The 26,582-nt window shown below is 43.2% G+C and overlaps 1 protein-coding gene across 1 annotated transcript in view; it reads right to left on the bottom strand.

Annotated features, from left to right (window-relative positions):
- The window catches only part of NID1 (nidogen 1), an 83,634-nt gene that overhangs the window by 40,005 nt on the left and 17,047 nt on the right, over positions 1-26,582 (bottom strand). Inside the window, exons 2-9 of the mRNA XM_004432391.3 lie at positions 21,263-21,562; positions 18,948-19,174; positions 16,143-16,516; positions 13,436-13,585; positions 9,753-10,004; positions 7,284-7,484; positions 4,981-5,226; positions 3,799-3,942 (exon numbers count right to left, since the gene is read on the bottom strand). Of these exons, the coding sequence (XP_004432448.1) occupies positions 3,799-3,942; positions 4,981-5,226; positions 7,284-7,484; positions 9,753-10,004; positions 13,436-13,585; positions 16,143-16,516; positions 18,948-19,174; positions 21,263-21,562 (1,894 nt within the window). The remainder of the gene's footprint in view (positions 1-3,798; positions 3,943-4,980; positions 5,227-7,283; positions 7,485-9,752; positions 10,005-13,435; positions 13,586-16,142; positions 16,517-18,947; positions 19,175-21,262; positions 21,563-26,582) is intronic.

Genomic DNA, 26,582 nt, shown 5'->3' with positions numbered 1-26,582 from the left:
AAATGGTATTCAGCTTTTTGAAAATATACTGCAATGTATGTTTCTGTGAAATGTTGAAGATACAAGACCTCAGACAAGAGGACTGCTCCAGGCACAGCTGGAAGGTTATGGAACAAAGGCCCTCCCAAGGCAACTCTTCAACATGCTGGAGCTGGGGTGGGGATGGGGGGATATTCAGCAAGTGTGGACTTTAACGCTCCATCCACCAGTTGCTGCTCCAAGAACATGGGAGGAAAAGATCATTCCAGCTTCCACTGTCTCTGCACCACAACTCTCAGAGGACACTCCCAGCACAGATGTCTGGACACACTGTGCAGACCGCAGGGCTCCATGGCTTAGACTCAACTGCCAGAGCATGATAGCACAGAGCAACAGTTTTCAATCAAAGGGACAGAACAAAATCACCAGGGGAACCTTTCCAAACTCCACTCCCCCCTGGAAGGTTTATGGAAAGGGAAGCTGTGTGTCCCAAAAAAGCTTCTTAGGTGATTAGAAGGGTGCTCATCCCTCACACCCTACCTAGAGAAGCGCTGGCTTCTATAGGATCTGGGAAATAGGATCTGGGAGCCCGTGGGATGAGGGAGAGGATGGTCTCCTATCACAACCTCCAACTCCATGCAGGTCTACACATATAATCCAAGCTGGGCGACAGCTTCTCTTTAGAGCAAGACCCTAGCAATTTCCCTGCTAATATCTCACGGTCCTTATAGTTTGGCAATTCTTCCTAAAGTCTCATTTAAATCCTCCCTTCTGTAAACTGAGGCTAAGACTTGAATCCTTCCTTTAGTGGAAATAGTGAATTGGTGATAACTGTTCTTCATAAAATATCACATAATCTGCTTGAAGATTATTATACTTATTATTCAATATCTGGTCAACCTCTTCTCTGGGAAGAGATTTCCTTTCATATAAATCATTCTCTAACCCAATAGGAAAATTCTGGATTATTCTTGTAATGACTGCTTCCTTTTCAATTTTTTTCAGAGTTGGAGAGATTATCCAAAACTATCTCTACAGACTCCCAACTGAGAAATATATGGAAGTCATTCTGCCAGGCCCCAGAGCTCTGTGATCCAACTGGAAACCTTCTCCAAATTACCTGGGAGGGTCACTCTGCAGTGTCTAACCAACACCAGCTTTGTTTGGGATGTCATCTATCGTTATATCAATGCTACGCACACTGAATTACAAAGGCTCATGCTCATTTTATTCTAAGGCACTTTCCAGGTCAAAATAATACATGAAGTGATCTGCTTAATGCAATTTCCTATCAACAGCCTACTGTCTCAACGCATTAACACTTTGAGGCATGTTCTAGTGACCCAGAACAAAAAGTAGCCTGACTGGGAATATACCCACATTCCATGGTGCTAATCTGCCAGAACAAGGACTAACCACAGGACAAAGGCAAGTCCACACACGACCACCTGTCTTCCCAGGCGAGGACCTCAGAGGGTATTCTCTGATAGCAATAGATTACATAAAGCCTGGCTGGTCATGCCTTGTGAAGTGGAGCAAGCACTCCCACTATGACAAGCTCAGGCCCCAAGAGTGGAATTAGCCAGAGGTTATGGTTCAGCAGCAGTGGGTTGGGGAATCTCCATGCTTTACTAAGATTCAGCTGGCTTATGAAGTTGAAGCAGGGTTACATGAAGACTACGGAGGTGTACACTTCTTCTGGAGAAATGAGGGAGCCCCATCTCTGCATGGTGTCCATCACATCTTCATGGCCCTGGGAGGGCTGTGCTCACACACACGCAGCATCATGCTGCTTCAAACTGGCCTGAGCCAATTCAGCCATTCAAGACTGTTGGGCTCTTTTGGGAAATACTAGGGAACTCTGATGATCAGAGTTGAGTAGGAACTATGCCCCCACCCCAGTGGTATGTTAAAGGAAAGTAAGCCTCAGATTGAATTCTACCACATGTACCAAGTCATCAGCAAGCTGGCTAAACAACTGTACAGGCCGCTCCTGTAAGGGCAAGTCCCTGCTCTGCATTATTTCAGACATTCCAATGAGCACAAAGTCTCACTCTGAAGCAAATACAGCAGTACCCTGACAGCAGGATCTGCTAACCTTCAAGTTAAATAAGCACACTAAATCCGCCATTAATTGGAGGCACTGGATTCCAGACTTAATGCATCATTCCCAAATTCCAAGGCTGCTGGCTCCCCAGATTCCTACCCCAGTCATTCAAGGGGGCTGCTGATCTTTCTGGCCAAACATATGTGTGCACATCACTCAGTTCATGAGGGAATCTTTCTTCTGGCATTCCTTACATTCATTAGTGAGCCCTCTGCTGCAGATTTAGGTACCACTGGTGGAAGCACTAGACATTCTTGCACTAGTTGCCTCTGCTGTATGGACACTTTACTGAGTCAGGAGTCAACTAACTGCCCCTTGGTAGTGAGTTAAAATTGAGTAACAAACATAAATATCAAGCTGTCAACAAGAAAGTATTTAAAATTAAATTATAAGGAATAAAATAAGTGCCATGAGAAGGTAGGTAATATACATGCTTGAGGCAGAGACTTGAGTTCCAATGTTCCAATGTCACTGGCTCACTTTAATGAGCCTCGATTTTCTCATCTATAAAAATAGGAATGAACCTCCTACCCATTAGGATGGCCTCTATCAAAAAAAAAAAGAAGATAAAATAACAAGTGTTGGCGAGGATGTGTAGGAATTGCAGCCCTTGTGCACTGTTGGTGGGATTGTAAAATGGTGCAGTTGCTGTGGAAAACAGTACGGCGGTTCCTCAAAAAATCATAGAATTACCATATGATCCAGCAATTCCACTTCTGGGCATATACCCAAAAGATTTGAAAGGAAGGACTCAAACAGATATTTGTATACCCATGTTCATAGCAGCATTATTCACAACAGCTAAAAAATTAAAGCAACCCACGTGTCCATAGACAGATGAATGGATAAACAACAAAAAAAGTAGTATAGGCATATAGTGGAATATTATTCAGTCTTAAAAGGGAAGGAAATTCTGACACATCCTGCAACATGGATGAACCTTGAGGACATTATGCTCAGTGAAATAAGCCTGACACGAAAGGACAAATATGATATGATTCCACTGATATGAGGTCCCTAGAGGAGTCAACTTCATAGACAGAAAGTACAATGGTGGTTGCCAGGGCCTGGGGGGCGGGGGGCGGGATGTGGAGTTAGTGTTCAATGGGAATAGAATATCAGTTTTGCAAGATGAAAAGAGTTCTGGAGATGGATGGACAGTGGTGATGGTTGCACAACAATGTGAATGTACTTAATGCCGCTGAACTGTACACTTAAAAATGGTTAAAATGCTAAATTTTATGTTATATGTATTTTACCACAATTAAAAATAATTTTAAAAAGACAAAAATGAAAGAATTTATCTCATTAGAGTTGTTGAATTAAATGAGATGGTGTCTGTGAAGCACTTAACACAGACAGTGCCTGAGCACGTGCCAGTTATAGTTATCTTATTAGTGTTATAAACAGTGCTGACTTGAGCTTCCCTTTAAACCTGCGTGTTCTTAAACTGAAGTGGAGTGTGGCCTTATAAATTCCACTCTGCTGCTCAGAGTTAGTGCATTTGATCAGATGAAAGAAAGGAGCAGTAGCCCTAACATTACCAAGGGAACACTGAATGTGGGGCTTAAACAACTCAGGCATGGCATGCCTGTCAGCATTTACCTCACCCGTGCTCCCTCGCCTCACCCAGCTCTCTGGCTTACAGAATCTGGATACATCCTCCTAGCCTGTTTTCCCCCAGCCCCCACAGTCAGAACTGATGGCTCTACCAGAGCAGGTCCGCCCGTCCCCTCGGAAGCCGATGGAGCACTCGCAGGTGAACTGTGTCCCGGAGCCGGGGCGACAGGCCGCGTTGGTGTCACACCCATGAGTGCCGATGTAGCAGGGATTCTGAAGGGCATCAGGGGAGCCGTCTGTGAAGGCAGAGATGTTGAAACCAAGTCAGTATTCAGAAATTCTTGCAGGTTTCCTCCTTCCACAGAAAGTAAGGCACAGCTGATGACCAGGAGAGCAGCAGAGGGTCCTGGAACAGGAAACCAGCCGACTCCTGTGTCACCCTGGGGCAGGATCAGCAAACTACATCCCTCTAGACTGACACCTGTTTTTGTAAATCAAGTTTTATTGGAAAGCAGCCACAACCATTCACTCACACATAGTCTATGGCTGCTTTTGTGCCACCATGGTGGAACCGAGATCTTGTGACAGATACTATATAGCTGGCAAAATCTAAAATATTTACTGTATGACCTTTTAAGAAAAAATGCACCACCCCTGATGCCTAGAGCTACAGTTGTCAAAGGAGGGAGAAAGACACCTGCCATTCTTCTGCTTTTTTGGAGCCAAGCAAAGACAACATGACCAGCTGGAGAAGTGACCCGGGTATGGAGGGAGAACAAAAATAACAGAAAAAGAGAAAGATCTTAACATCTAGACTCAAAATATACAGAACCCCTGGGGCTTTAAGATTTGGATGATGTGAAATCTGAGACTGAGATGTCACGCTAGCTCCCCAAATGCCAGCTCCTTCCACACAGCCAGAAGCACCCACAGACCAGACCTCAGGACCCACAATGTGCTGTCACAGGGCAGAGTTTGTTGTAGGCTCTTTGCCTGACTTTCATCAGATTTATTTAGATTTCCTCAGGATTAGAGTGTTTTAAATGCCCTGTCAAAGCCAGCAGTCGCCTTTGGATGGTCCACTCTGCAAGGTAACTCACCGGGTTAGCACTCTTCGCTCTACCTCAAACAAATAATAAAGTGGCCTTAGGTTGGCAGAACAGAGACAGGTAGATTTCTAAGAATCGTAGACGGCAAGACATTTATTTCTGTCAGGAGATACGTTAGCATAATTTTCTTCTTCTTATTGAGAGATGAAAAACATTAAGTCAAAGAGCACAGAGACAGACGTGCAGGCACATACACGATGCCCAGGCTAAGCTGCCATCTCTTACCCCTCACAGGACCGATGGAATTGCTTAGAGCGTAGCGCAAGATCCTCTCTTCCTGGTTGTACAGGACAAACACGCTGTCCACCGAGAGCTGCTGGGTGCTGGGCAGGGCCGTCTGGGAGTCGTCGTGGACGCACTCCTGGAAAGTCATGGTCTGGCGCCACTGGTAAGTGTAGACGTGTGAAGGGGCAGCGCCGTCTCGCTCGGGCTCCGTCACGGTGTACTCCCGGGTGGAGGAGGATGTGATCACTGGGATGCAGAGGGAAGGCAGGAGACAAGGCAGGGAGACAAAGGAGAGATCTTAAGGATGCAAGGGGCTTACTCAAGGGCTTTAAAACCATCAGCAGTATTCCCTGCCCATAATGCTAACCGATGAGAGATCAGATGGAACACGTTAAAGATCATTTTATTTCTGCTGGGACTCATTCTACTCATAGATTTCCCATACTATTATTGGCATTACTTGCATTAGTAACATTTATTGCTTTTTCTCATCAAGTGCTTCTCTATAAGTTCCTAAGCTGCCCAGAACCAATCCAGAGATTAAGTTCTGGCGGAAAGAGCACAGGCTTGGCAGGAGACACCTGAATTCACAATGCACCATCACTCACAATGTGTGTGATCACAGGCCGGTTACTAACTTCTTTAGCCTCAATTTCTTTTACAACATGGGTTGGAGTGAGGACGAGATAACTTATGTGAAATTTCCGGAATCTAGCCAGCTAATACTATTACTAAGATAAACTACCATTTACGGAGTATTTACCACGTGACTAGCAGAGTGCTAACTGCTTTATGTAGGTTATCTCAGTTAGGATTTAATAAATAGTGGTTGCTATGTATTACTCTAGATTAAGCAGTTCTCTGATGTTAAAATATGAGATATTAAATGGGTTTCAGTAGCCAATTTCTGTAAAATTACTGAAGTGCCGTGAGCAAACCTCAATAGAGAAGAGAGGCAGTCTTCCCACTCAGAAGATGGCCTGCTTTTCACCCAGACGATGAAACTCTCCACTCACTATTTTTTAAAAAGTATAAAAGACTCTTTATATTTGTGTGCTCTGCTGTAGTTGATCATAAAAGCCAGAGGACAAATAAAAGATTAGTGTGAGCTGCCTCTCGTCCAGCTCCCACGTGCTGGGCTGCCAGAAACACCATCTGGTTGCAGGCTGACTGCAGACTGGGGTCCTGCTGCTCATTCCACCTCCTATCCACTCACTCGGCCCCCCCAGGAGAGCCCAATGAAGCCACAAGGCCTCGGTAACTGGTACAAACTTTCTGGATGGCAATTTAATAAGAGCTTTTAACATGTTCTTATTGTTCAACTCAGCACTTCTTTTTCTAGGAATTAAGTCAGAAAACAACCAGAAATTTGGTCAAGATTTATGATGAAGATGATCTTTTCAACTCATTAAGAGAAGGAAAAATTAGAAGTAACCTAAGCTTTACAAAATAGAATGGTTTAAAGTAATAGTCATACAATAGAATCATACAGATTCATTTAAAAGTGTTTTCAAAGCCTATTTAATGAAACTATAAAATATTCATGATTTGACATTAACCAGAAAATTGAAGATATAGTAATGTTTGACTGCAATTTTATTCAAATAAAAACTGTACACCTGACTGAGGGTTATATAATAGTATTGCATCCATGTTAAATTTCCTGATTTTGATCATTGTACTGCGGCCATGTAAGAGAATGTTCTTGTTCTTAGGAAAAACACGTGAAGTATTTAGAGGATGAAAGATCGTCATGTCTACAACATACTCTTTACATATATACAGGTATTACTCTCATATATATATGAGTGTGAGAGAATGATACAATGTGGCAAAATGTTAACTGATGAAGCTGGGTAAATGGTATTAAAATTGTGCTTTTTTCAATTTTTCCATGTTTGAAATTATTTAAAATAAAAAGTTAAAAAACTATATACGGATGTATATTATAATAAAATTATATTACTTTACTTTGAAATTATATAATATGTTGCGATATCTATACTGGGATAATATAATATGTTGGGATTTTTATATATATATACAGGGAAAAGGCTGAAAGGAAATACATTTAAATTTAACAATAATTATGTCCTGGTTTTATGACTATAAGTCATGCTTATTTTCTTTTTTTGGCCTAAGGTCTCTCCAGTGAGTGTGTACTGTGTCTATATTAGGGAAAAGGTGCTTTTAATAAGGACTGCCCCCTGCCCGCCGGCATATTTCCCTCTCCGAGGCCCAGGCGAGGGCCCCGGCTGCGGGCCGCTGCGGCGGGTGCGCCCGGGCGCGGGCAGGCGGCTCACCCCCGCGCGAGTAGTGGTAGAGCTCCGTGTAGGGCTCGATGTGCACCGCGGAGCCGAACGCGATCTCCGGCACGCGGCCCTCCAGCTCCGTGTCGATGGTCAGGTGTCCGTGCTCGTCGATGCCGCTGAACTGCTGCTTAATGACCAGCTTGCCCGGGTGCCCCACAAAGGTCACCTCGGCCTGGCGGGTGAACTCGCCCCCTGGAAAGCAAGGTCAGTCTGTCACTTTGGGGTCAGGGAAGCCGCCCTCATGCCCGCCCTAGGCTCACAGTGCTGCGTCATGATGCGGGAGCGGGCTCGCACCTCCTCTGCAGATGCTTTCGTTTGATTGATAGAAATGGGGCTGGTGACGCTGTGGACAGAGCTGGGACATCCGTGTGGCCAACTGAGTCACGCACAGAGGAGAGAAGCTGCTTCCCAGCTACACACCAGCGCCTGAGAGGGGCTGGCTCAGGGGTAGTGCTGGGAAAAGCAGGGGGTGGGGTTTGACTCCCAACTGTGCTGGGTACTGGTTTGGTGAACTTGAACGAGTTACTTAACCCCACTGAGCCTCCATTTCCTGATGATAAAAAAGGGATACAATCTATCTTGTGGAAATTAGATGAGACAAAGTATGTTAAAAAGTGCTCTGCCCAACGTCAAGGGCTCCAAGATGCCAGTTAAGGGGATGACTATTCTAACAGCTAAGCGCCGGTCCGGATGGGTGAGTTATTGAGGGCAAACCTCACCAGCACCAGAAACCACCCTAGGAGCAGGAACTCGCCGTGGTCTGTGCAGGGCAGCAGCCCCAGAGAGGCAGAAAAAATACTTCCCACGTCTTCCAGCTTCTTCCCTTTTCCACATGTGCGCACTCCCATTATAACAGGGGCTGGCAAACTATGGCCCCTGGGCTAAATCTGGCCAGCAGCCCTTGAGCTAAGAATGGTCTTTACATTTTAAAATGTTTTTTTTAAAAGCCAAATGAATAATATTTCATGATATGTGAAAATTATATGAAATTTAAATTTCAGTGCCCATTAATTTTTATTGAACACAGTCATGCTCATTCATTTGCATATTATCTCTAGTTGCTTTTGGTCTACAATGACAGAGTTGAGTAGTTACAACAGAGACAGTATAGCCTAAAATATTTAAGCAAAGCTTAAAATATGTACTATCTGGCCCTTTGCAGAAAAAGTTTGACAACTCTTGCTTTATAGTACCCAGGTCCCAGGCAGATATCCAACTGATAACACAGGTCCTAGGCCAATTAAGAGAGGCCATTATAGTAACAAAGGTTTGCTGTTGTAGGGAATTTGTAAAGACTCTCAGCCCTGCTGAACTTGATGTATGTTACCAAGAATCATCAATTTAGATTAACCCACATACAAGGCAGCACCCATGTGAAAAGATATGCAGGGAAGGAGTAGGGTCTGTGGGTCTGATTGCAAAGCTCAACTATGTCTGCAAAGGAAAGAGCATGTGTTTGCAGTAGAACACGAACATGGTTATAATACTCAGGATTTATATGCCTGAGGGATAGGGAGAAAAAACATTAGGTCATAAATTAGCATATCTTATGGGTAGGTTCACCCTTTTTCAAATATATATCCTCTCCTTTCTTAAAATCGCCACTTTTCAGGAACTTATATATTTATGCACTATAACTTTTGAAAGGTTCCCCGTGTAAAGCCTGGAGACCCTGCTTTCAGCAGTGTTTCCACAATAAAGCCATGGCTGAGGCTCCAGCGAGGCTAGGTGGTGGTGGAGAAGGCAGATCTAGGTAGTTGGGGGCAGCAGCTGTTGTCCCAGCACAACAGGCTCCAGGTCCTGGAAGTGGCTGGAGAGGAAGGACACAGCCTCCTCCACCCACGCTGCTCCCAGGAAGGGGCCTCCAGCATGCACAGGTGGGCTGGTCTTGGCAGAGCATGGGGGAGGCCACACTACACTAGGGAAATGTCCTCCAACCATCTGCCCGCATGTCAACTAAAGACTGAACAGGGCACAGTCTCTAAGAAGCTCCAAGGAATCTCAGGCTTCCTAAGACTCATGAGGATTATGTTTATGAGGCTTTATTTACGAGATAGAAATGACAGGTTCCTTTTCTCCGAGCAGATATTGAAGAAATGTCAAGGATCAGTTTCAGATTGGTTTGGAATTTGGAGGCAGGCTTGATAAACAGAAGGAGGGAACCTGTGAGCCCCCCACTTTGGGTTGTGAGGCTGTATGAGATGACACCATTTGCTCTGCTGGAGACTTCTAAATCACCACCACGAAATCGCTCCCTGATCAAAACGCAGTTCTAGACAGTCTTAGTTAATATATATTAATGAAAAAGTTATTGATAATTTGACTTCAACATCTTATTTCTGTAGCCACAAAATGCTTATCAGTAAGTTGTTTGCAGACATGGAGTTCCCTTTCATTCACCCCCAGAACCCCCAAGCACCACTGTGTGGCCCACTAATTTTAACGTCTGAGACAAATTACCTGTGATGCTGAACCCATTCTTGAATCCATCTTGCTCCACTGCAAACATCCATCCAATGATCCCTCCAACAGGGGCCAGAGGAAGCAGAGAATACCCGATGGTCTCAGGAATGGTGCTGATGGCTGTGTAGGAGCGCCCGTGGTTCATCACCACGTAAGAGTGCAGGTCGGTGTTCTCAAAGACAATGGGGACCTGGCTGTTCCCCACAAAGATCCTTCCTTTCACCTTGCCATTAACTCGCTGTGGGGAACCTGGGAAAGAAATAAAGAAAGAAGCTAGTCTTTCAAAAAAGAATAATATGTCTGGTAGCACCTGTACCTATAAAGCAAAGAAGCAAAACAGAGCTGGGGTAAAGGGCTTTGGGAGAAGCGAAAGTAGTTGTTCTTCCCAAGATAGTACCTATGACTGTCGCTGTGAGCCTTAGAAATTCCAACGTCCTGCCTCTCTCCCATGCTGATTGATAATGGACAGCATGAAAGTGGCTCCAGTGGGAGCCACCGTGTGATGGAGGAACTTCAGGGGCAAATAAAATACTCTCAGGAGAAGAACAGTATCACAGGCGATCTAGAACTAGGTGACCATATAATTGATCACTTTGGAGAGCATAAAGGATGGAATTAGTAATTTCATTGGGACAGCAGGGCTAAACTGGATGGTCCTGGGAATCTGGGACATTTGGTGCCTGATCTATAACAATCTTAATAAACATCTCTGGCTCCAACACTGTCCTATGACCCAGGGTTAGGACTGCCAGTCTGAGTCCTGGAGCTTCATCCAGCCCCCAGACGTGGGCACGGCGCAGATCACAGGCCACACAGCACAGCCTCTGAGCCAGGACCAGCTTGTTTGTTGTTGATTGTTCCATTTAGACCACTGGGAAAGATGTGAAACCTACTGTGGCAAATTTAAAAGCTTTCTTCATAAATTGCCAGATAGTATATGTAGAATACTGTTTTTAAAATTACATTAATAATAAGTGTTAGCTTATACCTAGGGGAAAATATCTGAAGAGACATACATAAAATTGCTAACAGTGGTTCAGTCAGGGCAATATGGTGAACTTTCATTTTCTATACTATATATCTCTATAATGTTTGAATATTTATAGCTTGCATATATTTGTTATTGTTTAATCAAGAAAAGATAAGATTAAAGAAATTAAGTTGTTCTTGTATTCGAATAAGAAAACTGAAGCTTCCCATATCACCCAGCAATTCCAACTTCTAGGTATATTCCCAAGAGAATAGAAAACAGGTCCACACAAAAACTTGTACGTGAATGTTCTTAGCAGCATTATTCATAATAGCCAAAATAGGAAACCACCCAAATGTCCATCAATTGAGGAATGGAACAAAATGTGGTATATCCATGCAATGGAATATTATTTAGCTAGAAACAAGGAATGAAGTACTGATACATGCTAAAACATGGATGAACCTTGAAAACGTTATGCTAAATGAAAGAAGTCAAACACAAAAGGTCACACATTATATGATTCCATTTCTATGAAATGTCCAGAAGAGGAAAACCCATATTAACATAAAGTAGATTAGTTGTTGACAGGAGCTGGGGACTTGGGGGAACTGAGAGTGACTGCTAATGGATATAGGGTTTCTTTCTGGAGTGATGAAAATGTTCTAAAATTAGACAGAGGTGAGAGTTGCACAACTTAGTGAACAGACTAAAAACCACCAAATTGTATACTTTAAATGAGTGTGTGAATTGTATCTTTTGAAAAAAACTGAAGGAAGAGGTAAATAAGTCACCTTGGACTGTTCAGGTTTGATGTAGAATTAAATTCTATCAGTTACTGATTGTATATATCTTGTTTCTCTTGCTAGATGATAAATTACTAGGGACAGGACTTTCATATCCAACTCCCTTACTGGATGTCAGCAGAGTTTTCTGTGAGCAGTAAGTTCTCAGGAAAGTTTGTTGAATAACCCCAGACAGACGGGCCCACACCTGGGCACCATCACCCATGTTCTGAAGATCTCTTGCCGTGTTCAGTATGCCCAAGCCAAGCCGCTCACCAGGGTCACTGAGAAGCCAAGGCGTACTCAACACAGAGTATTTCTGCACACAAATTGTGTCACTACACTGGGGAATGCTGTGAAGTTAGAAGACTAATATCGAAAAAATGCATCCCCCAAACAATTGCAGAAACAAGCAGGAAAGCCAAGTTAAAGAAAGCAAACACATTTTTTCCACCAAACTTTGAGCTAGAAAAATGTTTCAAAAGTAGCAAGAATCCAACAAATATTTAAACCACAAAACTATTACGGGGCGTGTATATGATGTCAAAATGTGCAGCAGCAAAGTTCGTCACATGTGAGCTTGCCGCCAAACCCAAACTGCTCAGCATTTCCAGCTCTGATATTTGACATGGAAAGAGCTAACGAGGTTGCTCTTGAAAATAAGCTTTCATTATAGATTTTGGAAGCTTCTCCCAGAGCGAGAAAGGTATAAAAGCCAAGCCTAAAACAAAGAAGCAAAGGCACACCATCCTTGGGGTGGTGGGATTTGAAAGAAAACACATTTACAGAAGTTAAAAACATCCTCAAAAATTAAAAGTGTACTAAAAGTATGAAAAGTATTCAAACTTTTCTTTCATTGCTGAAGATAGTATTTAACAAAACTCACTTTATCTAATTGTGACCCAGATGGAAACTATTTATTCTTCTAGCAAATTAAAATAACTGATTTAACCATAGCTATAGCAAGGGATCTGAAAAACAGAAAACATGCCTCCAATTTAGTTTTATTTTGTCAAATTCTGCGAAGCAATTGAGGGTCCTCATTAAATGCACAAGGAAGACGACCAGTGAGAAGCGAGGTGACTTGGCATCTGAAGGGACAAAAGTTCAGTATGGTGGGGTTCTTGTTTTTGTTTTAATTCCAGTTTATGGCCCCAGGCTCCCATAGGTCTCACCCTCTGAATGAACTGTTATCCCGACCCCCTAGACTTTTGCAGAGAAGATTCTTCTGACGATCTGAGAACATCAAGCCTGGTTGGTCCTTTTGGGGGCAGAGCTCAGAACTGATGTCAGCCCACAGTTGCATCCATGTTGGAGTTAGCCCCACAATAGGTTTGCGCTCCAGAATTAACTGTGGTGCCCCCCTTATGTCTGCCATTACCATGCTGTGATTTCAGGGGCAGAGGAAAGGAAACCCCGAGGGGCAGGGGGACTGAAATAGACTTTACCCACTGCAAACTTTGGTCTACACCAGCCCACTGTGGCCCTGCTGGGGTCTAATAGCCATTAGGATAGTCAGATCTGTCAGCAAGACCAAGTAAGAGGTTTGAAAGAAACTGAGGAAAATGAGAGGCATTAACAATTCCTGATTTAGGCTGCATAATTTCAACACTTCAGCCTTTGTCCCACGCGAGGAGCAGTTGTGAAGATGGGCTCCCAATGGCAGTCATTTCAGAGGTGGAGAAAAGAGCACAGGAAAGAAAGAGACCTCACCTTATTAGAAAAATGGGCATTCCCTGAGGAACGCCCACTGGAGAAGTATGAGAAAGAATAGAGAATGAGACATTCAATGTCATTGTCCTACTAAAAACACTACCCACTTTTAGAGATCTGGGTTAAAGGCAACCTTTCCAAACAAGCACCCAAACAAAAAGCCCACTCCTCCTCCTTCTCCCCCCACAAACTGAACACATAAAAGCAAGTACCTTCTGCCACACATTGCCGGCCATTCCCCGTGTAGCCAGCAACACAGCTGCAACAGAAGCCCGTGGTGAAGTCCCTGCATTCTGCGTGCACGGAGCACTGGTGTCTGTTGTTGGCACACGTCTGGCGGGAATCCGTGTTGTAGCTGAAAACTGCTCAGAGAAAACACAGCACACCTGTAAGCGCTTCCCAGGGCTATGGACCAGGGGGCTTTATTACACTGTGCACCCAAAGCCTTGCGGGAATTCCCATCTACTTAGGCAATTCAGAGACAGGACTCACTACCTGTAGCTACTTATATACAGTCATGCGTCACTTAATGAGGGGGATGTGTTCTGAGAAATGCTTCGTCAGGTAATTTCTTTGTTGTGCGAACATCACGGAGAGTACTTACACAAACCTAGATGGTATAGCCTACTACACACCTAGGCTATATGGTACTAATCTTATGGGACCACTGTCTTATATGCGGTCCATCTGCCATTGACCAAAACGTCGTTATGTGGCACATGACTGTAGTATGGTGGCTCCATTACTCAAGTCACCAAGGCAAATGGGTTTAAAGGAGTTTGAGAAATCACAACAGTGAATTATTAAAAAATGCTATAATCGAATGTACTCAGTGTCACTGAGTCAAGATTAGGTTACAGCTATCCAATATCAATCTTAATACGGTGTCCATCTAATGTAGTCAGAAAGGTCAGCTTCACATTTTGGGGGAACCTTAAAATACCTTTTTTACTATTATTTTTTATTGTGGTAAAATATATATAACATAAAATTTGCCATTTTAATGACCTTAAAATATTTTAAAACCTATTTGCTCCTTTCTTCTCCCCAGGGGATAACTCAGAAGTTCTTATACTCTAAAGCTGATTAGAAATAATTCCTCAGTCACACCTGGTCTAAAAGCCTTTGACCCAAGAAACAAAAAGAATTTCTCCCTATTTCAAATTTCTACCTCCCAGTTTCATTTTATTAGAATTATGAACTAGCTCATTAACCTCAATCCAGAGCACATTAATTTGGAATGAAGGTCAAAAGCACAAGAGAGGATGAATTTTTAGAGGAGATAATGATCCAATTTATAACTGACTGTTATGGTGAAGATGAAAGTAAAGTTTAGCCTAGATAGATTCAATTAGTCCTGTATATGCAGAAGGAAATTTCCAGTGGGTATAAAGGTGGTGTTTGGAGCCGAGAACACTCGGGCCCTGAGCTGAACACATGTGACCCTACTAATTGCTTAATCTCAGCTGTGGGCCCAGCCCAGTGGGTCTGTTATGGGCTGCGTATCTATGGTTGACTGTTCAAATAACACCAGGAATGCACTGCTGGCTACAGAAGACTGACCTTTCTGATAAAAACAGTGAAATAACTAGGAGAGAGGGACAGGAAAACATCTGTTTAAGATACATTTTGGGTTCAAATCTAGGCTTTTCCCAGTACCAAGTCATATACCACCATAAGTTGTTGGGGCCAGATATGATCCCATTTCAAAATGATGGCTTCACGAATGAGAATTTCAGAGACACCTAGACAGAGTGAAAGCCGGATGCGACTCAAAACTCGACACCTGTGAGTAAACACACCCAACACACCTGGGGGAGACCACTCAGAAACAGCTGTAAGAGCAGAGCGCCGTGCACTAAGAGATGTCAGCCCAGGACATCCAGGCGAGGTGTGTGGGGGGCCCTGAGACATGAGCTTTGTCCTCATCATGCCACTAAAGGGCAACTTCTCCATTTCTGTGCCTCGGAAGCGAGTAAGCACACTATCCCTGGCCGCCAGATCCTATCCATGCTTTGGGATACTCGATAAGAACAAACATTTATGACTGTTGCTAGGAGACAAATCAGAACAAGTAAGGAGAAATAAAAATGAGTGAATAATGAGGAACGGAGTAGATTTTTCTGAGGGCCTTATGATAACTTCGTAGTAGAAGCAGTCAAGAGTCATAGTAAACATCATTTAAAGGCTCAGACCATCCCATTTATATGGATCTTAATGGATTATATGTCGACCAGAACAGCAAAAATTAATGAACACAGTTTAGTTTGAACATCCTTTATAAGACAAATCAAAGCATGCTGGAGTTCAAATGGTTTTCTTACAAAATGTAGCAAAAATCTGATATAATATAGTTGACTAGAAGATATTGTACTTTAAAACTATCTTTAAAAAGGGGATCTACTTATTTTATATTCTTAAATCTTCAGAAAGCAACTCTGAAACTGACGGGACCTGGGAGGAAAAATAATCAACCATTCTCCTTCCAAAACCAAGAGGAAATAAATGTCAAAGATAAACTGTGTAAACAGCCAAAGGAACTTCTAAAATGTTTTTTCAGGTGGGTGAATAGATTTCTGATCTCAGAAGTCACAAATAAGAAAATCTGACTTTCAAAATAATTCTAAAGCACTTTTCTCTTGAAAACAGGCAAAAAGGAATAATAGGAAACTTGAAAGAGGACATGCTCCACAGTTTCCATAACCACAGCCCTAGTCCCAAAAGATCACTTGGAATCTTTGAGGCCATTGGGCCCATCCACCAATGCTCTGCAGCTTGGAGGGCCCACCCCCACTTCTCAGGGCTCTCATCCTTACAAACCACCATGTAATACACACAACCGACACCCCTCCAGCAGTCTCCTCTGTCTGGAAACCCAAGTGTCCAAGAATGTACCAACTGCAACTTAAATGGCCTTACCAACTCCTGTTTCCTCAACTTCATCCACATCTATGACCTGGGGGTGCTGCTGGGGAAACCTCTCCCCCGGCAACTGGAAAGACCTGGTCCTCTCTGTGGGAGGCCCAGGGGGTCTCTCGGTAGCCAGGCGGGGAGGAGAGAGGACACTGGGCCTGTTGTATGTGCCAGTGTCTCCTCTTCTTGGAGCCTCATAGGGGAAGGATGTGGTGCCCACATGCTCCAGGCCCAGATGTGTCACCGAGTCATAATCTTCATCGTCATATTCTGCTCCATCGTCTAGTCCGAGGTTCACGTCTGAAGGTACCACACCACTGGCCGTGGCTGGACTCCCAATCTCAAACACCCAGATGCCCTGCTGCCCAGAGTTGCTGCTCCTAGGGGGAAGGACAGGCTCCTTAGAAATCTACTGGCCAGCAACCTACAAACAGCCCCCACTAACCAAGCAGAAGGAGCCCTGGGGTTCTGTGTCAATCTGAAACCCATTGCCTCCTTCTACCTACAGCCAAGGCTGGAGGGTGGGAGAGCAGATGCAATCATGTTTGGTCATCACAGAGCTGCGACCATCCAGTGAGGTTGTATCCAAATGAGCACAACACTAGCAAAGGCTTACCCTCATCCATTCGAGGGGTGCTTTCCAGGGACATTGTCAGGCCTTAAAATGTGACTTATACTAATCACTGGTCAGATGCCCTACCATATGAGCAACCTGTTGACTGGAGTCATTCATTTTCTCCATTATTCTCTTTCCATGACATGGTGTGATAGAATAAGAAGTATATATTTGGTCTTTGTCTCCGGTTCTGGCACATAGCTCCTAAAATCTTTGTAATCTCTTGATCGATGAGTGTCTTTTTGTATGCTAATGAGATTACTGGTGGCTGGAGACTCTAGATAGCTTCAGGATGGGGGCCGGTCATGAGAAAGACCAAGGCATGATTGGAGGGTTGGAATTTTCAGTCCCACGGCCTGACTTCCAGGGAGGGGAGAGGGATTGGAGATTGAGTTAATCACCAGTGGCCAATAATTTAATCAATCATGTCTATGTAATAAAAACCCCTACGTGATGAGGTTGGGAGAGCTTTTGGGTTGGTGAATGCATCAAGGGGCTGGGAGGGTGGTGCACCCAGAAAGGGCATGGAAGCTGGATCCCCTCTCCCTCCCACACCTCGTCCTATGTATCTCTTCTATTTGGCTGTTCCTGAGCTGTATTCTTTATAATAAACCAGTAATAGTAAGTAAAGTGCTTTCCTGAGTTCTGTGAGCCATTCTGGCAAATTATCAAATCTGAGCAGGGAGTAATGGGAACCCCCGATTTACAGCTGGTTGATCAGAAGTACAGGTGGCTACCTGGGACTTTCGACTGGCATCTGAAGTAGGGGCAGTCTGATGTGACTGAGCCCTTAACTTGTGGGGCCTGCGCTAACTCCAGGCAGTTAGTGTCAGAAGTGAATTGACTTGTAGGACACCCAGTTGGTGTCAGAAGTGTTTTGAGTGAAAACAGTACAGACATGGTTTATTAGAAATCCCAACTCTATTAGCTGTGAATCTTGGACAGGTCTCAGTTTACCTTTTTGTGCTCAAGGGTATAGTGAAATGCAAATGAAGTTCAGAATCTAAAGGCATTTTATAATTATAAAATACAATAGAATAATCCTAATCTCTACTCTTTGCTCTATTTTTACTATTCTTATGTGTCTGTGATTGGAAGTGTTCCTATCAGAAATTAAGTAAAATGACAAGATTACACAAGGGAAAGAAGGGACATACATTCGTGAAGACCACTGAGCAAAAAATTGGGGTGGGATCGGGAATGAGGAATCAAGAAAGTCCTGCAGAAATAGAGCTAATCAATCTCTCTGGCTGGGACTTAAGTAAAGGCAGTGGTGTGCAGAGCTTGCTTGCACCAGCTAGTGAGAGCTGTTTGTTAAATTTTAGGAGTTTTGCAAGCCAGTTATTAAACACAGCCATTGTAAAAAGTCAAATTATATAAACTTGCAATTAAATAAATTATATTAAAAACAAAAGCAATAAATACTCAAAACTCATCACATCTGAATTATTTTACTATTATCTACATTTTTGAAGTTGTCTATTGAATCTGTATGGTGAGAATACTATATAATGGTTCATCTTTTCTCAACTCCACATTGAGTAAGATGACGAGAGTATCTGGAATCTGGCCATGGTAGGAGTATTTACACCATGGCAATAGGCACATGCTATAAATGAGGGCTTCCCCCACCTCCAGAGAGCGAGTTGTTAAGCATTTATCAGCACACCATTAAGCAAAGGGCAGAGGAATTTTAGACTCAATTTGACAACAGGAAATTAGGCGGGGGTTCTTTTTTTATTTTTAAAAGAATAATGGGAGAGGAAAGATTTTAATTTTTAGAAAAGCAGTCTGAGCTTTCCCCTTTTGCCAATTTCCACAAAATTGCCTGTTTGTCTTGTAAGAATTTCTCCCCTAGTCAATGTGGGGGGAAAAGGGTTTTCACCTTGGGTTCATAGTGAGAGATAGGTTTAAATAGCTTTTATTTCTAATTTTATACTTATAGAAGAGATGGTAGAAACTGTTTCAGATGAGGATGATATCTAAAAAATAGGAAACCTGTTCATTCTAAAAGTATATGCCCTTGAGTTCATTAGAAAAAAAGTACTACATAATATAAAAACTATATGCAAAATTTAAATCCGTGGGAACATTTTTAGGTAATGTTCTATAATGCCCATTACATTATCTTTAATAAAATAATAAAATGATAAGCTTATTAAGGGGGGAATCTACTGAAAGATAAAGAAGCATACTTGACCAAATTTCCGATTGATTCTCTGTCATTAGCAAATATATTATAAGCTCCGTCGCTCTTCCACAGTGATCCCACTAAACCTTGACTGAATGCCACCAGAGCAGGAACTTGGTCCTCATCCTTCTTTGAGAACGTGGTATAGAACTGCAGACCATCTTCAGGATAAAGGAAAATGGCATAGGAGCTGGAATCAGAGGAGGCCAGAACAGCCTGGAATGTGTTTCTCTGTGAAGATGAGATAGAATGCAGTTACTCAGGAAAATATCTACAGATCTTAAAATGTGCTGTTCTCCCAACTATATATAAAAAGTACAGAGATGGCATATTCTCACTTTATTCTAAAAGAAGTACTTTTGTAGTAAATATCAAGTATTCCAGGATAGCTCCACTTAAATCTCTCTAAGGCTATGTCAACATGAAATTTTCTAATTAATTAGAGTTAACCCAAAATTATAGAGATGGTACCTCCAGATGGTAGCCTAAATCTCATGTAACTTGGAAAATTCTTACCCTTACAATTTGTTTCCATGGCCATTAAACATATTCAACCACAGTCATCATTTAGCATATATTCATTGAGCCCAAGCACCATACAGTAAGAACGAACATGAGCTTTAGAAGAAAACAGATCTGGATCTAAATCCTTGCTCTACTCATCATTGGTTGTGTGATCTTGGGCATGTTACTTAAGCTCTCTACGCCTCGATTTCTGAATCTGTAAGATGGAGATAAAACCACCTACTTCAAAGCAATGTTAGGAGGACTATGTGAGATAACATATGAAGGGCTGTGGTCCCTGCACTTGAGACTTTACCGTCTAGATGGGAAGACTGACATGTGAACAAAACATTGCAAAACCAGGGGATCAATTCTAAAATAGAGTTGTTTGCAAGTGCTAGAGGAGCCATAGGAAGAAGTGCCCGATGCTGGGAGGAGCTGGGGTGGAGGAGGCTGTCTGAGTCTGAATGAACAAGCAGGAGTGAGAGTCAGGGAGAGGGTATCACAGGCAGAGAGGACAGCAAGTGCAAGATACTGTGGGTAGATAAATAAATGAATAAATAAGCATGATTAGGGAACTGCAAATAATTTGATTCAGCTGCTGCAAAGGGGGTGCAGAGAAGTGAGGTAAAGGGAGATTGGGCCCAAGAGGCAGGCAAGGGCTCTGTACAAGGGGATGGGTGTTTATCACTCAAGTGAAACAGACACACACTTCGAGAAAGTTAAGGTTTTAAGCAGTTTTCAAGTACACCACTCAGTCAGATACAGGTGGCAAAGCAAAACGTGTCATGCAGGCCCATAACAGACTTTCCCAAAGTGTGTTCTGTGGGATGTAATGTGTTTTATTTGGGAGGGAAAAAAGGATATGGCCAAAAGGTTTGGGGACTGCTAAATTAAACAAAATTAAGCAAGTTTCTTTACAGTAGGAATTTTCAGAGTGAGTCACCAGAGTGAGTCACCAAGAGGGAGATAATAGTTTTAGCATTTCCCAAACTTATTTGGCCAGGGGAGGCCTTTTTCTCAAGGACTGTCTTGTAGAACTAGTGTTCTGTGGTACACACTTTGGGAACTACCAGCCTGGAACATTTCCCATTTAAATGGAGTGCTTGGGACCTTTCAAGTTTCTCCCTACCCCATAATCCTATAAAAATTAAATAGTGGTGTAGCAAAATTATTTTTCCAAGGAGGAATGGAGGCATGTCCCAAAGAGTCACTTCAGATCTAGAGATGGCTTCTTGACCTACTCAAATATTCCCCTTCCTTCAAGGACAAGTCCAAGCTCTCCACACCCTTACAGCCTTTCCTGACCACTGCGCCCGCAGAGACACCCACCCCTGGAGAATGATTACACTTGGTTCTGAACCACTCACATGGTGCAAATGGTTCTTGTCGCCCCAACTAGAGTGTGGATCTTGTCTTTATTTATTCACATTCCTCAGGACCACTTGGTTATTTTAACCTCTCACTTCATGTTAATAACTTCTCTATTTAACTAGAAATTACCTCCCACTATCCACCACCAAAGAGCGCAGCTAGGGGATGCAATTTATCAACTCTATTATTGCCATGTATCAGTCTTCTCAGGAACTGGCTTACTTTACATCTAATCATCATCAAAACACAGTTATGTAGCCTTGCAGATAAGGTTTTAGAAGTTTCAGACCTGCAATAACCAGCCTACTGGATTTTGCTTTGGATGTCTTATCTTTATCACTAGCATGAGAATGATGTACATCAGAGTAGCACGCCCAGAAGACCAAAGTGTACAATGTCAACTTGTTTCACTCTCTGCACTTGTACCTGGGTGGTGCTTACCTTGCCTTCCTGGGCAGGGTCCTTGCTGGGCCCTTGGTAGGGGGCCACGGATTCCCATGTGACGACCACCACGCTACTGGGCTGGAAAGAGACTTCTGGGAACCCTCTCTGGACACACTCTGCTGCCAGCTGAGTGACAGAGGGGGATGAGTCTTCTCGATAATAAACCTTCCCGAGGCCATCTGTTGTGTCCAAGTCTGCCAGGAAAGGTGCGACTGCTCCAAAGGTCGGTGGGAAGAGCCCAGGATGGGATTCTTTGGCTGGGGGTTCACTCATGGCAATGATGCCATTTGTGGTGACCTGCACAAAACCAGGCATAGTTAAAAGGAGTGCAGAAACAACATCCTCAGGGGGACTGAGCTCCCAGTCATAGGATACTATCACAGGTAGCCACAGTATGTCAAACACAACAGAACTGGAGAAAGACATGATCTTGAATTGTAAAACTCAGCATCTTTTCCTAGGCAGGATGGCTGATAGAAGGAGCATAAGGGAAGAACCATAGGACCTGACTCTGGCACATACAGGTCACCGGACCTTGGGCAAGTATCTTAAACTTCGAGTCTCAGGCTTCCTGTGTGTGCGTGCTTTGTATCTTGCAAAGCACCATTCAAACACAATTCATTATTAAAGCCTTCATTAATTTACTCAACAAACTGAGTAATCCTTACATACCAGGGCTGTGCTGAGTACTGTGGGTCCCAAAATGGGTAGTACACAGTCTCTGCCTTCAAGGAACCCGCAGTCCAGAAGGATATGGGGAAGGACGGACACAAACAGATGATGATACAATAAGTAAAGTGTCAAGAAGTAAATTTGAATGGGACATTATAGTATCATTAATTATATTGAATAGTTTGATGTGTTAGAATAACAGCTAACATTTATTGACTGTTTACCATGTTGCAGGCATCTTATTAACATCTAATCCTCAGAAGAACTCCATAAGACTAGGTACTCCCATTATCCACATTTTTCTGATGGGGAAAATGAGGTAAGTGAATCAATTTGTCCAAAGTTACCAATAAGTGGCAGCCCTGGGATTTGAGCCCAGGGAGCCTGACTAATTGGCCCTATTAATTACTATGCGTACAGCCTTCTTGAAATCAGTTATAACTGCCTATAAAAAGATATCACTGTTCTTATTCAGCTAAAACCCACACTCCTTGGGAAAATGGGAAAGGGATAAACAGCCCCATAGTGTGGGGGTGCTGGCCCTCTGCAAAGCCATGCTAAGAATGAGGCTTTACCCCCTCTCACTTCCTTGTTAGTGCATAGTCCACTGATGAGAAAGAACACCACTCCAATGGTCTTTTTACTTCAAGAATCTGTGAATTAAAAAAAAACAAAATCCCTAATCAAATGGGAGAGATTTTGCAAACGGCACCCTAGTTTGCACTTTAAGAGGTGGCGGATCGGAAAAACACAAATCCGAAAAAAGAGCCTGCCAACAATTCAGGAGTTGATTAGAAGGCCTGTGTGTTTTCCAGGGCACTTATTTCCCTTACCCCTCCTCCACAGCCTTATCCTGCAGTCACTTCAGACCTCATTACTAGAGGAGGGGGCAGGGGCAGAAAAAAAGGAGAGGAACTTAAGACCAAACCCTTGCAACGTGCCAAGAGCCGGGTAAAAGGGTTCAATGTGGCGGAGCCGATTTGGGACCAGGAAGGGAAAGGAAGGAGAATTTGGAGGGTTAAGTGTGGACTTAGCAAACCCTCCCTTTTTACCAAACGTCGTGGGCTGGTAACTGTTTAGGTGACAGGCTTTCCATCATCAGCTGGCACCAGGAGTGATTTTCTGGAATACGCTGACAGGCTGCAGAGACGGCACTCAGGGAAGGAGCTCCGCCCAGCTGGTCTCTCACCCCCTTCTCCTCCCCAACCCCCCAAACATCTCCCAGCACAAACATCCCAATGGGGTTTACGTGTGGGAGCGTGGGAAACAGCTCGCTTTCTCAAGCCACCAGAAGTTGGCAGTTACCGGCTGCTAGTGGGAAGTGATCACACGGAGGCCACATACAGACAACTTAGTTTTAAAAAGCTGTTTTCCAGTGAAATTTAAGTCAGTCCAACAATTTTGAAAACACTCCTGGTGTCTTTTATTATTTAGAAACTGGGCGCAGGCATGTTTCTATTTTCACAGGGAATGCTTTAGGAACCGAGTTTTTAGACAAGTATCGTGAAGCACTGCAAATGCTTTGGACAAAGACCAGAGAACCTTCATTAGTATTAGTGTTGGAAAATCGTTTCTCAGCCAGTTTTACAGCACATTCAACTCAATTGTCTGTGATAATGGAGAAAGATGACATCAAAGATAAATGTCATATACAGAACATCCAGAATTTTCGTTTGATTCTTAGCTTTTAACTTCTCCCCAGTAAACTTTTTTTCAGATATACCAATTATTGACAGACTTGATGAACAATATTCCCTTCACTTTGGTGCCGGTCTCATCTTACAAATCTGGCAAGCACATGATGCTCCTACTAGCCTTGTTCCTTTTCCCCATCTTTTTAAAGTTCCATGGAGCAATTCAGTAGAAGGGCAGGGAGCACAAAGAGAAGGGCCTAAAGTCACTTAGGAGGCTAGGAGGACAGAACCAGGTACAATCTCCAAAGGGACTAGACTCTCCAGCTGCCTATCCAGCTGCCCAAGGCTGTTGCCATAACTGCCATTCACCCAGCTGCTTAAGCCAGGAAACTTTGGAGTCAGCCTTGATTCCTTCCTCTTTCTCACGACGTCCTGTGTGTCCTACCTCCCAAGTATGTGGCACCTTCTCCATCGCTGCTGCCACCCAAACCCCTTTTCCTCCCCTCATGCATTCACATGACTGGCTTTTCCTTATCTTCCAGGGCTCAGCTGAAATAACACCTTCTAGGAGAGCATCTCCAACATCCAGTATGGACTCCTCCCATTTACCCCTCCTCCGTTCCCTCAGTACCTGACTCCCCCCCCACCCACCCATTTATATCTCTGCCTCTGATTTCTTTCCTTTCAGGAGCAGCCACAGTTGTAATGATTTCATTTACTGTCTGCCCGCTGGCTCTGTGTTCTCCCTACCATGCAGTACTGCCTCGCTCAGGACTGGGACCGTGTCCATCTTGGTTACTGCTACAGCTGCAGAGCTTATATGCTACTAGCACGTGTTAGTCCCCTCCTCTCCTAACTTTCTCCAGGAAGTGGGGTGGGAGTTTCATACAGGATAAGGCCTGCAAACCTAGGTTGTTTTAGAAATAATGCCTGACAGTGCACGAGCTCATGGGTGAGCCACATGAAGGATGGCAGCATTGTGTGCTGCTGCGGTTCTTCCCACGGGAGTGGGACACCGACTACTAAAACAATGAGTTTGCATAAATATGAACTGATAACTTGAATCCAAGCAAGTCTCTAGATCTAACCACCAGTTTACAGGCAATACAGGGGACAGAAGAACATGTTAAATGATACCATAAGAATGCGATCAGCAAAATCCAGAAAATGGGGCACTCTGAAGGACAAATACCCAGTTTTTTAAATAAATACATCGCAAGAAAAAAAGAAGTGAGGGGGACCTGTAGATTTAAGAAGTCCTAAGACACATCTACCAGATGCAACGTATGGTCTTTAGATCCTGATTTAATCCAATTAACTGAAAAGTAAAATAAAACATTTTATGAACCTATTTGGATATTGAATTATATTAAAGAATTATTATTTTTTAATAATAAGTTAAAGTCATTTTTTTAGAGATACATTCTGAAATATTTACTATGAAATAAAATGTTTGAGATTTGCTTAAAAACAATCCAATTTAGATGAGGGGGGCAATATTAGGAATAGGTGGGGATAGAAATGAAACCAGATAAGCGATAAATTGATACTTGTTGAAGCATTCATGGGAGTGCATTTGAATATTCTCTCTATTTTTGCATATGTTTTAAATTTTCCACAATAAAACTTTTTTAAAAAAAATCGATAATGAACATGATTGATCTAAAGTTTAGCAAAAATGAGCAACTGGCTTTTATAAATTAGCCAATGCTAATGTTCTCTGTCAGGAGGAGGGCCTGTGGTTTTTGTTGTCTAAATTCCTCCCTTCCCCAGACTTGCCCACCCTTTCCTGGCAGCCTCTTCCCCCCCCCCCCACCAGGGGTTTTCAGGAGTGTTAGTTGCATGGAGTGAGCTAGACTGTGTTAATGAGCAGAGGTGCTGGTAAAAGCAGATTTCATAATTAAAGTTAATCAAAAGTTACAGAGCCTTGAGGCACCTGGTGCAGGGCCCTGAGTCCAGAAAGAAACAACTCTTAAACCAAAGTATTACACAGCAGTCGCCAGTGCTACTCTCTATCCGCCACGTTTGTGCTAGTTAAAAAATTACACAGATTATGGGACCAGATTTTAGTTTTGATCTGAATGTTGGTGAGTAGAGGCTGGAGTAGAAATACATGTGCTGGAGAAAACTTTTAAATTGCTTGCACTTCTCCAAACTCACCACGGTGTTTCACCTACTTAACACTGCAGGCTTTTGCATCTATGGTCCCCTCTGCCCTGAAGACCCTTACTCAGCTCGTGTCCTTGGCAAAGTCCCATTTCTCCTTCTGAAGCCTTCCTGACGTCCCCAGGAGGGTTTACCACTAGCTCCTTTATGTCTGCCCACCTCTCTCTCTTTGCAATTAGACCTTGGAGCCTCGGCTCAGGTACCCTGACTCCCAATGGCACCAGCACGTTCCTCATTATAGACCACACCTCAAAACCCTTGTGGATTGAATGTATTCCTGAGAAAGCCTATCTGAGTTATTGAGAGAGATAATAATAATAATGTTATATTATCGTCTTAAGGTAACCCAAAATAACCAAATATTGCCTAGCTGAGGTTCTTGGTGGGGCAAGTGAAACAGGTAAACAGTTAGCCATTGATGATTAGGTAGCTGGTAACTTAAGTTTTTTTAACAATTACTAATTATAACTTTTAGTTGTTCACCCACCCATTGTTAACCGTGCTGCTTAGGCAACATGCTATCCGACTCCCACGAGGTTCCTATAGACAACATCTTGCTGGCACCTAGCTTACCATGGTAACGGATGTTTGAGCTTTTTTTCAGGAATTAGGACCCCTTGTCCAGTTCAAGCCAGTTGAGACCACCAACCCGTCAACTGGGCCCGAGGAGATGCCTGATAAGTGACCTTTTGACATCAAGAGGCTAAAATCTCCACCCTCTGATCATGCTAACACTACCATTTTGTGAACACGCATCCTATGAAGAGGCGTGAAGTCTAACTACACGTGTCCAGATCATCAATTACCTCACCTTTCCTCACCTCCAATCATCTATCTCCACATTT

This window comes from Ceratotherium simum, chromosome 6 (genome assembly GCF_057802395.1).
Source record: "Ceratotherium simum simum isolate JZ-2026a chromosome 6, ASM5780239v1, whole genome shotgun sequence".
Lineage (NCBI taxonomy): Eukaryota > Metazoa > Chordata > Mammalia > Perissodactyla > Rhinocerotidae > Ceratotherium > Ceratotherium simum.
Note: the sequence above shows the minus strand (reverse complement) of the source record. Positions and strands in the feature narration are given on the sequence as shown.